General features: G+C 39.0%; 1 protein-coding gene across 3 annotated transcripts in view; it reads right to left on the reverse strand.

Moving 5' to 3' along the window:
* Positions 1-2,100: 2,100 nt before the first annotated feature.
* Positions 2,101-12,336, reverse strand: part of PAPSS2 (3'-phosphoadenosine 5'-phosphosulfate synthase 2) — a 57,888-nt gene continuing 47,652 nt past the window's right edge. For all 3 annotated transcript variants that reach the window (XM_081955691.1, XM_081955692.1, XM_081955690.1), the window contains 5 exons: positions 10,948-11,153; positions 8,691-8,826; positions 8,331-8,599; positions 7,302-7,531; positions 2,101-5,843 (listed from right to left, as the gene is read on the reverse strand). In XM_081955691.1, coding sequence (XP_081811817.1) covers positions 5,702-5,843; positions 7,302-7,531; positions 8,331-8,599; positions 8,691-8,826; positions 10,948-11,153 — 983 coding nt within the window. In that variant the 3' untranslated portion in view covers positions 2,101-5,701. The remainder of the gene's footprint in view (positions 5,844-7,301; positions 7,532-8,330; positions 8,600-8,690; positions 8,827-10,947; positions 11,154-12,336) is intronic.

Raw genomic sequence — 12,336 nt, forward strand, 5'->3', positions numbered from 1 at the left:
TGAATGTTGACTCTTTGCGCAATCAAGATGGCTCTTGAATAGTTACAAACAATTCATAATGTATTTACAGTTGCGGTTGTTCTTCTTGTGCATTATTCTAAAATTAAATTCCAGTCCCATCATTGGCTTGACTAGCACTCGTTTTCACCTTGTGAAAAAAGAGGCTTCCTCCTTCCATCTTGCAGTTGACAGGGTACGTTAAAGCTCCATGTGAAGCCCCAATGCCTGCAACTAGTTTGAAAGTTGGAGATAATATATTTACTAATATTAAGCATACGTGTTCTCTCTGTGGGGGTTCCCGTTTCTTGTTACATTGTGTGATTTTGGATTGGGAGTGGGCTGTTCCACTGTTCCATCACGGACACCATGTCTGTAGTTGTGGTCTGTACAGCGCTATGGTTGTGTCAGGTTTATGTATCATCCTATTTTACTCATGAGAGTAAAGTAGTCCACCAAGAGTTTTGAGACTCCGAAATCCAAGCCACAAGCTTTGTCATTAGGTACGTTTGTGCTTTATTATTGTCATTATCAGCATGTGGGGCCTCCACTGACATAAAAGAGCATAACTACTATGTAAAATAATGGGTGTAGGAATATTTAAGGGTTATTTTCTTAAACCCAAAAACCCATTGACAAAGCTGAGCTTGATAATGAAGCAATAAATGTGACATGATCATGGCAAATCATTTAAAAATGTTTTTTTTTTAAAAAAATATGTTTTTCCACATGGTTTTAAGGATCAAGTACATACATGTATTCTCATTGCAATGGCTAAATTTAATGAATAAAAAAGGATGAGTCAGCCTATTTATTATTTCGTTTCGATGTTCATTTATTTTCTGAGGAGATACTTTGCTGGAGGAAGTACAAGGAGTCCTCGACTTACGACCACAATTGAGCCCAACATTTCTGTTGCTAAGATAAACATTTGTTCAGTGAGTTTTGTCTGTCTTTACGTCCCTTCAACTCCAGTCATCTCTCACTTTAGCCATGTTTGCTAAGACTAGAATTGTTTTAATTCAAGATTATGAGAGCTAAATTGTTCCAAGACATCTTTCCCTAACTTGGTATCTTCTAAAACAGGGGTCTCCAACCTTGGCAACTTTAAGCCTGGCAGACTTCAACTCCCAGAATTCCAAAGCTGGCTGTGGAATTCTGGGAGTTGAAGTCCGCAAGGCTTAAAGTTACCAAGGTTGGAGACCCAGTCCAGACTTCAACACCCACAATAACTGGTATTAACCCAGACACATTGCGTCCCTTTCCTAATCACTACTTGGATATCCCACTGCAGTTTTGGAAGTGATTTTGTGAGAGAATGGCTGATCCAAGGTGCCCCCCTCCCCCCCTCAAGCTGGTTTTGTCCCTGAGGTAGATTAAGAGTTTATGATCTGGTTTCTAGCCCAATGCCTTTAACCACCAAATCAAACTGGCTCTCAAGGACAGATACTCCTCGACTTACAGCCATAATTGAGCCCAAAAATTATGTTGCTAAGCAGCACACTTGCGAGTTTTGCCCTATTTTACAAACTTTCTTGTCACAGCTCTTAAGCAAATCATTTCAGTGGTTAAATTAGCAACATGGTTGTTAAGTGAAGCTGGCTTCCCCATTGACTGCATGTCAGAATGGTCACAAAAGCAGGTCCCGTGACCCTGGGACACTGTAACCGTCATAAATATGAACTAGTTGCCAAGCCTCCGAATTTTGATCACATGACCATTGGAGATGCTGCAGCAGTTGTAAGTGTGAAAAACAGTTGTAAGTCATTTTTTTCAGAGCTGTTATAACATCACTAAATGAATTGTAAGTCGAGAACTATCTACATATTTATTCAATTTGTAAAGTATCACTGAATTCCTCCTTTTCTAGCAAGAGCATCCAAGTCTTTTGCTTTTTAGACAAAGTAACACTTCAATTTTCCTGATATATGATACGGACAATATTTTGGGGGGGATAAAAGTTTGCTAAATGTATGTAGAACTACTGCAGACTTTCTGTAGCCTCATGGCTTTTGACACAATTTGAGGACATTAAGAAGAACAAGCAGATGCCAGTTTTGGATGTTTTACCACATGCAGACAAGTGAAAGGCAGAAACAGTCAAACAGTAAAATATTTATTGTCACCAAAATGAAATAGACCAGAAGATATTTTTGTCAAGAGATGCAACAGTTAAGGCATACATGTCGGTTTCGGGTCTGTAATAAATATGCTATAAAATATTATAAGATGCATTTTTGTAGAAAGAGGAAAAGGCACATTACAATGTATTTATTTGGACTCTATAGTTCTATAAGGTTAAAAACCTGGAAAAATATTGGCACTATAAACATTTAGATTACAATGGCAAGATGACATCTTCAAGCTCCCTTCCAACACTCTCGGTTATAAAAGGCCTTATGGCTAATATAGATAATGCTGGAACCTTCTACCAATTGTACTGGCTATCTTGTCTTCTGGTCATTGCAATTTGCAAGATGGCTACTAATTATCTACTGCATTCAACTAACACAAAAAAGAAAAGAACAGGAAACTTGTTTTATTCTCTTGGTCCCATAGATTCAAAAAGCATTAAATGCTATACCAATTTTTTAAAAAGCATTTTCAAATATTTGTATTTAAACTACAAAAATGACTTCGTTGCATAATTGCTACAGGAAAATGAGTAAAGCAACTTGCCTATTTTGGGACGAGAATAATGAAAAATTCAAATCATAAAAAGAAAAAAGAAACAGCATACCTATAGCTAATATAAATGCCCAAATTATGACTACAATCCGTTTTAGGCTCTATAATCCATGATCTGAATCAATTTTTCATCTTGTGGGAATCACAATAGGAATAAATTCTAACAATTATAAATAATTATACCCAAAAGATGGATGGACGGATCGATGGATAGGCAAATAAAAGTTTCAGAGCATTTGTGGATTTCCAATTAACATATTTTAAATTCCATCATTTTTATTCTTTCCAATTCTGCAGTTAATATGTTTGGCCTGATGTACTGATTCCAAATTTTATAGCGCCTTGATTTGCGTTTTCAAATAAAGTTGTACTTTATAAAACTTACAAAAATAAATAATACACTGAAGACATTTAATGCAACAATAGCCCAGTTGTGAAAATACAGGTAGCAGCTGGACTTGCCTGATAGATCATACAGAGCAAAGGGCAGCTGTTTTATTCCAAGTTTTCAATAACCCTTGATTTTGGAGGTGGATTTCAGAGCCCAACTTCTGTTTAATCATAGCAGCAGCTAACTGCATCCCATGGTACAACAGCACAAAGCATTATGCTCAGAAGCAGGGCTATCTCAGACTAGGGTGATGGAAAAAAATAATAATGTAGATAAAGTTGAGACTGATCATACCTTCTCAGTGATTTTTCATGACGTGGCTATTCTGATTTGTACAGTGTTTCACTCTCCTTGCCACAGTTCGGCACACTAAGTACAGTAGCACAATAGCAAAAGGAGCTGACTTTTTTTTTAAAAAAAAGCAATAAAATATCACAAGGTATACTGTGTTAAATTGCATTTATGTCAGAAGTATTAAGATGCAAAAGGAATGTGTCAATTAATTCTGACCGAACCAATTGTATACGGAAAAAAATTACAATTAAAACATGTTTTCTATCCCTATGAGCAGATTCTGGAACAGAGCCCCGTAATTTGGGATTCATCAACCATGATAATATATTTGTGCTTATTTGCTCCTTACCAAGAAGAAAAGAATTAAAATACAGGAATCGTCATGATTCAATATATATAAAACGCAAGAGGTTTTCCTCTGGAAAAAGGGGTTGTGTCCTGCACAGGCATTCACCTTTCTCTTAAGTATCTACTCCAAATTCAAGTTGCCTTAGGGCAGAGGTCTTCAAACATGGCAACTTTTAAGACTTGAGGACTTCAACTCCCAGATGCTACTCCACATAGCTAGTTGGAGAATTCTGGGAGTTGAAGTCCACAAGTCTTAAAGTTGCCAAGTTTGGGGACCCCTACCTGAGGGTGTCCCTGGATTCTCCCCCCCCCCTCTAGTTTTAAACTCCTCTTTTAGATTATGATAAGACTGGATGTTACAAAAAATACTATCACCCATTGTGTACATGAATCAGTTGTTTAAACCAGTTATTAACAATTTATTTCTCTTTAAGACACCTTCATTGGATCTGGTCATCTAAGAGAATTCAAGAGTTTATCAGTGGATAAATCAAGTCAGTAAAAAAAGGGGGGGTAGGACAGCATTGTAGCTGTCATGACTTTTTGATACCCCCTTCTACATCACCCTAGAACACGGGTGTCAAGCTCGATTGTGTCACGTGATGTATCATGACTTTTGCCTTTGCGGAGACGGAGTGGGTGTAGCCTATGTGTGATGCATCCAGCACATAGGCTGCCAGTTTGACACCCCTGCCTTAGAAGATGGTTAGGAATGAATCCATGTCTCTCAGAAAAAACTTCTCCAGCCCTTGCATTGGATAAGCTAAGGCAGGGGTGTCAAATTCATGTCGTCACATTGCCGTCACGTGGCATAACACAACTTTCCCTCACTTTTGCTAAAATTGGGTGTGCATGGCCAGCCCGTGATGCATCCGGCCCACAGGCCGCAAGTTTGATACCCCTGAGCTAAGGCAATCATGATGAATGCTGACTTGGGCAACTGTAGTGGGGTAAGGAAATGGCCTTGGGAGAGAGATGGAAGAGCGACTACCAAGATAATAGCCAAAAAAAAAAAAAGAAGGCAGCAGAAATGTATCTTGAATAAAGTTTCAGGCAAGACCCTCTTCTAAATCTCCCAAGGATAAAGAGAGAGAGGGAGAAAACGTATTCAGACTCGTAAGATTCTATTATTATATCTTTACAATAAAAGTAATATTGGACTACGTGGCTTTGGTTTCCTAGTCTAGTCTATACCTTGACGAGATGAGGGGAGCTGTAAAAGGACAGGCATTTAGACTCTAATGACGTTATTAGCACCCAGTTGAGGGGGAAATGCTTTTGGATGTCCTTCATGAAAGAATTTGGCCAAGGCTATAAAGAAACTCAATGTCAAGGGTGAGAAAGGTGCATTTCTTGGTCCAAGTTGACCAAAATGCTATTTGTAAAGAATTCAGAACAAGCACAGCTTTGTGACTATTTCCAAGAGAAAACTGCCACGGAATTCTATGGTTGAGAAATGCTGATTATACCAATTCTATTTCATCTTCATTATCATCATCATCATCATGACATACTATGACATCCTCTCTCTTCACCCCAACAGTACATGAAAGTTTTTGGTGGAGGCCAAAAAACAAACAAATCACAATGGGAAAGTACTTATGTAGTTTATCCCCTACTTGTTTCTAGGAGTTTAATTTAGAGCATTAATGTGATAATTTGCATAGTTTCATAGTTTCGATAATATTTTTTTGGCAAAGGCTGCGAGAGCTGGATCCTTATGGCTTTGAATTCATTATTTTGATCTTATTTTTTTTCTATGCCTACAGTAAAAACTTCTTTTATGGCATTCTTTTGAAATTAAGAAGAAATCGCCCATTTAAGCTCTAGAAATGGAAAAGCTGGTCCAGAACCATTGTATGGCCCAGAGAGAAAATACCCAGCAACCAAAAGATTCCAAACTAGATGAAACATCATAGCATATTCATCAATATAGCAGAGCTCATATTTAAAATAAAGGCACTTTGACAAGAGACAGCATAATTAATTATTTTTTCCCATCGATGTGTAGTATTCTGTCAACACCTTCCATGCTTTGGGCGCCATGAACCCATCGGGGGGATTGTCACCTTCACGAGCCAACTTTCTCATGCGTGTGCCAGAAATGAAATCAAATTCAGTGTGCCTGGTGAAGAACAAATGGGGAACATGAAGAGAGGGCAAGCATATTGCAATAACAAAAACAGTACTCAAAAGGTTGCATTTTCCCAATCTTTGTTCACTTTCTGTACATTCAAATTGATCTGACATGGATGCTATTTTTTACATATTACCGAAGAGTAATCATTCACACGTACGAATAGTAATTCAGGTTGCTGCATCGTCTGAACGACTCATAACATTTCATTGCTCTGTGCTGATCATCCCAGAATTCAAATTTTTAAAGACTATTCAGAAGCAAATGTCTATGGAGGTTCTCAACCATCCAGGTTATGGCTGTCTCAAATGTGTGGGGTTTTTTTTCCCAAAAAGCAACCAGACTTTCTTGGTGTTTTCTTGGAAAATGTTTTGCTTCTCATCCAAGAAGCTTCTTTAGTTCTTCGGCTTCCTGTACAAGAAGCGAAATGTTTTCAAAGAAAACACCAAAAAAGTTTCAGTTGCTTTTTGTAAAAAGAACATATTTGGGATATGACCTCATTTAGTTCAGGGCGAAATCTTCTCCTGACATTCAGAAGCAAACCCCCCACCCCCCAACCCCAACCTAAAACCGCATCCCAAGTTAGCGTATTGTATTTACCACACTTTTCTCTATAAGAGAAATGGGATACTTATATGTCAGATATTGCAAAAGCCAGTCTCTGGTTCCTGTGCTTATCCAGTAACATTTAACACATATCATCACACGTCTCTCTCTCTTTTTTTTAAATCTCATTTTCTAATTTTCCAAACTAAATCCTGAACAAGGTGTTGAATATGTATTCTGGGAACCGTAGGTCAAATTAGGATTAGATCAAGATAGGGAAGCAATTTTCACCATTTTTGTCATGTGTTAAGATGAGAGTCAAAATTCTCAAAATTCCCTTTCTGTTTTCTCCCATTTGATCAAAAGAAAAAATCTGGAAGGTTTTAGTTAAACCTGGTTTAGTGCCTCATGTATTAGGAACACAAACCAATTCATGTAAACTTTGATCAGCTTTGAGGATGTTATAATAATAATAATAATAATAATAATTTTATTTGTTAGCCGCAACCCTCTCCCGAAGGACTCGGGGTTATCAGTTCAGCCAAGACCAACTCTTGAAGCTAAATAAAATAATTAAAAAATTTAAAATATAAAACAATATAAAATATAAAATATAAATTAAAAATAAATATAAAATAATATAAAATTAAAAATAAATAACAAATATAAAATAAATAACAAATATAAAATAAATAAATATAAAATATAAAATAAATATAAAATATAAAATAAATATAAAATATAAAATAAATATAAAATAATATAAAATAATAAAGTAAAATAAAATAATAAAATAAAGGATTTAATGGCAGCTTGATTCTACTGGTTAGACACCAATGAGGACACAGCTAATGTGAGAAAGTGCTAATTATGGAGTTGTAATTGACTATTATTACTTACCTGTCTGGATCATAGAAAAGCATTGCTTTTTGTACTTTGTTGTATGCAGCTACTCGGAAGGGAATTATTTCCACCGAGGTTAGTCCTGGAGCCATACTAAGCACCTTTCCACCTTGTGTGGGTTCATACAGATCTTTCTTGGTCTCTGGATGAGGCATACCTGCCGGGTCTCGACCCACAATGTAGAAATTGGCACCAGCAATCATTCGAGACCTACAATGCCACTGGACCTGCCATAAGAACGTCAGAATGTTATAAAAAGAGTGGGTGGGAGGGTACTTCAAGGCTTCGTAGGCTACAATCTTATACCCGCTAACTCGAAAGCTTCAACAAATGTAGTGAGATTTATTCTCAAGCAGACTCATTCACATTCATACTACTTCAGGTATTTAAACTATTTCAATAGAGTAATAAGAGAGAGAGAGAGAGAGATCTAATATCAGAAACCCCCCTTTTTATCTCTTCGAAAACTTCGTGTTATCAAAACCCAAATATTAGAAAGGAATGTACCAAGATGCGGGTGACACTGTCCTGGCTCTCTTATTTTCCCAACCATGCCTGTTCTATACTTGTCCTAGATTAATTGCTGCTGATGGACAGTCTTAAATTAAAGAAAATTTCTATAATTATCGTGTTTCCCCGAAAATAAAACAAGGTCTTATTTTCTTTGGATCCCTGAAATAAGCGCTTGGCCTTATTTTTGGGGAGGTCTCATTATTTTTGAGGTGCAGAAGGTGGCGAGCATAGTCACCTCATGGCTGCTGTTGTGTTGCAATATTTTCAGGGAGGTCTTATTTTCAGGGGAGGGCTTATTTTAGTGCATGTGCTCAAAAGCCCGATTGGGCTTTTTATCCAGGGAGGTCTTATTTTCGGAAAAACAGGGTACATTTTAAAACATTAAGTGGGAAAGAGAAGAAAACATAGCTATGGCTTCTCCCTTATTTCCTTCCCATTTTGGTGGCCTTCTTGCCCCCCCCCCCCCCCAAAAAAATCGTATGAAAATAATGTTCAGGGAGCTAAACTCCATACCTCCGTTGGGCCAGCGTACAACATGGGAGAAGGGAAAATTGCCACGATGGTGGATTTGGGATCCAAAACATGTTCTTCTAGCACTGCAGCATGCTGCTTCATGCGCCAGTCCAAGGGCACATCATCATCCTTGGTCCACCCGCCAAGAGGATGCAGGAGCAGCACTGGATGCTTATAGCCCTTTTCCAGCAGCCGGCGTTTAGTATCCTGCATTAGTAGAGCATGTCCGTTGTGCACCGGATTACGAAGTTGGAAAGCAAAAACTGCATCTGAAATATAAGGAACGTGGCATTGGGAGAATCAGGAACACATTAACTGGAAAGGCCACCTGAAGCGGAACTTGTGTTATACAAGAATTACCTGCGTTCATCTCTCTAAACTTCTCCCTCAGCTCCAACGGAGTCAAGCGGTATTGGTCTAGTCCATCATTCCATTTTATTCTCTCTAGTACAAGAAGTTCACCCCCAGCAAGCCAGTCTCCACTCTCCATCACCATCTATCAAAAGATATTACCAGGAATTAGAAAGAACCGATATTCAACTATAATAATTCAGCCTGTGTAAACTTACATTATTCCAGATAATTACAGGAACTTCCAATTCTCATACTTATAGCCCGGGCTATGTTAATTGGAACTAGAAGTTAGGGTCAAACAATATCTGGATTAGGGGTGGGTTCCAGATTCTTTTACTACCGGTTTGCTCAGGGACACGCTTCGGGCACAGGGCTACCAATAGAACTGGTTCAAGGACATGGGTGGCTGAGTTATTACCTACTCGGCCAAACCAGTCCAAACCGGTAGGAACCCACCTCTCATCTGCATGCCCCTAGGTTCCTATACCTCAGATCTAAAGTAAGGAGAAATTATAAATTTGGGGATATTGCTACTTAAAGCACGAGTGTCAAACTGGATTGCTTGGAGGACCGGATTAGCATTGTAGTTGTTCTCCACGGGCTGGTTGGGGAGTGGGGAAGGAGATGGGATGGATGGCCTCCTGCAGCACCCTGCTGGCCAAAACGGTCCCTCCCTCACAACGGGGCTCTGGGCAGTATACAATAAAATATTACAACATAAAAGCAGTATATAAAGTTTAATTTTTTTTTAAAGGAATGATAAAAACACTGTTAAGAATTAATTGAAAGCTGAAGGCTGGGCTTTCAGAGTTCTAACCAGCCCCATAGCTGCATGCTCTTCTGTGCTCCCCAAGCAAGCTTGCAAAGCCAATACTTTTACTCCTTTCCAGAAGGCCGGGAGAGTGTGAGAACAGCAGAGGAGGCTCTCTTCCTGGACCCCACCAGTTGGAATTCTTTTTAATTCTTTACTCTTTAAGCAGATGAAGCTCTGAGCAAGCTAGTCAGGTTAGATAGTGACGTTCTGTTTAAAAGCGGAAAAATAATGAGGGGACAGTACATGCCATGGTTTGGACTGCATTCCTATAGCCAAGAATTCTTAGTATTCCAAACTTTTCCCAGTGAGGACTTAAATCGTCATTCATATTGACTACTGTCAGTAACAATGGAATGCCGTGAAAAGTATCACAGTGCACTAAGGGCATCAACAGCCTGAGACCCTGTCAAAAAGTTAAGATGACTGCTATAACATGTCAGTGAAGACTCAATCATCCAGGCAAAAAGTATCTAAAAGGTGAAATCATGGCAACTGGACCAAAGTTTGTTCACTTGAGACGTTTCGTTGCTCATCCAAGCAGACAAATTTTTTTTAAAAATAGATAGAAAATCGTCGGAATGTACCAACTCTTGCCATGTCAACTTCAGGAGTTTCTCTCTGCCTATCTAATTTTTAAAAAAAGTTTTTAAAATTAAAATTAAATGTAATGGCAAAGTCAAAGCCAGTGGTGAAATTCAATTTTTTTTACTACCAGTTCTGTGAGTGTGGCTTGGTGGGCGCAGTGTGGCTTGGTGGGCATTGCAGGGGAAGGATACTGCAAAATCTCCATTCCCACCCCACTCTGGGGCCAGCCAGAGGTGGCATCTGCCAGTTCTCCGAACTACTCAAAATTTCCGCTACTGGTTCTCCAGAACCTGTCAGAACCTGATGGATTTCACCCCTGGTCAAAGCCCACCCTTGCGTCAACCTGCAAAACGACTTCAGGTGAAGCCATGCTTACTTCTGTTTCGTTTCTTGGTTGCCATTCAAGAGGGAGAGCATGGAGGGGAACTCAGGAACGTGGTGCCTCAGCTGGGTAACCATAACATCCACCGGCTGGCATGTCAACCAAGGTCATTTCAATGGACAGTTGTCCAAGTTGAGCGGGAACCTACACCTGGACTGATTGGCCCATGTGACCTGGGATACAAACGCAGTGGGGAGGTCTTATTCTTTGAACTATCCCTAAGCACAGCAATCGTTTAGCGCCAGCTTCACCTTTCTAAGTACCAATATAATGTACTCAATAAAAGATCTCTTGAATCTGAACGAAGTGTCAGAGTCCTGACTTTCCTGAGTTCATTCCTCGGAATGATGACACCTTGCATCTGAAAAGAGGCGAGCCTTCAATCAGGTGGTTGTGGCTGGCACCTTGATCCATCAGATGCCACTGAATGAGATAATTTATTTATATTCCTGGAGGCAAAAATAGAACCCATTTGTGCTTACTTTTACATGTGGGTGTTTTGCGCAGGTAGTTCCCCAAACACGAGCGCAACGCTCTTCCTTCCTGTGTTCAAAAAACTCTGGGTTTTTAAGGATTGCCACCCTCTGCCCATTGTACTCCAGGGTGAATGCACTGCACCCTTCCAGACGTTTTTTGTCCTCAGTAGAGATGGGAAGTACAATTGGTATGCTCAAGTTAATAACACCATCTGTGAAAGAGAAACATTAAAGTCAATCAATTGATTTAAAATTAATTTTAAAAATTAAGGAGGAAACTTGGCTGTGTTTGATTTGAAATCCCTAGAAAAGGAGATTCTCAACAGTAGGCTCTCTGAACAGTTAAACACGTGATTTTTGTGCTTATTTCCTTATTTTCTAACACAACAGTTACAAGCTACCTACAGTATTCTTACAGTTTATTAGCATAAGAGTTTTTCCTTTTCTATGAGAAATTAACGATCTCAAGATATATGTAGGACACCTAGAGCAAAACCTCAAACTAGAAAACGTTTCTTCCTCTTTCACAAAGTATCCTGTGTCTAAATACTTTGAAGGAAAACCATTCAAGTTTAATACAATAATTTCACTTGAAGGGCATTATCCACGCTTTGTAAAGCTAAATATCTAGTAGCAGTTATGAATTTCAGACTGAAGATCAATCACATCTTTTAGATTTGGTTTTAATAGTTGGCTTCTCTCATTTAATTTTATATGTTAGATTTGTGTTCTTTCTGACCTGCTTTAATACTGACTCTGTTTTTAATACTAGGAATTGCTCTTTCTTCTCCTTTTTGAACAGATTGCTGTTGAATCATTTCCTCAATTTTAGTTGGCTATAAAGGTCAATTCTCAATATAGTGTGTGTGTGTATAAATCGCTGTCTGAATCAAACAATTAACGTCCTATGGTCCAATTCATGAACTTCCCTAGGATAGCCTAGAACAGTGATAGCGAACCTTTTTCGCATTGGGTTCCAAAAGCTTCCCTGAAGTCTCCAGAGGGCGAAAAATAGCCCAACACACAAACCGGAAATCCGTTCCCGAACTTCCGGTTTGCACGTTGGGCAGTTTTGCGCCCTCTGGAGGCTTCCCTGAAGCCTCTGGAAGGCGGAAAATGGCTGGAAATCAACTGGCCAGCGTGCGCATGTGCGCTGGAGCTGACAGGGCAACACCTTGTGTGCCTCAGAAATGGCTCTGTGTGCCACCTGTGACATGCGTGCCATAGATTCATCATCACGAGCCTACAACATAAAATCTAACAAAATGGACAAAATCAAAAGTGTACAGGAATGCTCATTCAGTTCTAAAGAGAAGGCAAAAAGCATCTCCACATTTCCTACTTAGAGCTCTAAGATGATACTCATTTTGATATCAGAGTCCTAGTGCTCACTGC

This window comes from Natrix helvetica (assembly GCF_964273705.1).
Source record: "Natrix helvetica genome assembly, chromosome: 5".
Taxonomy (NCBI): domain Eukaryota; kingdom Metazoa; phylum Chordata; class Lepidosauria; order Squamata; family Natricidae; genus Natrix; species Natrix helvetica.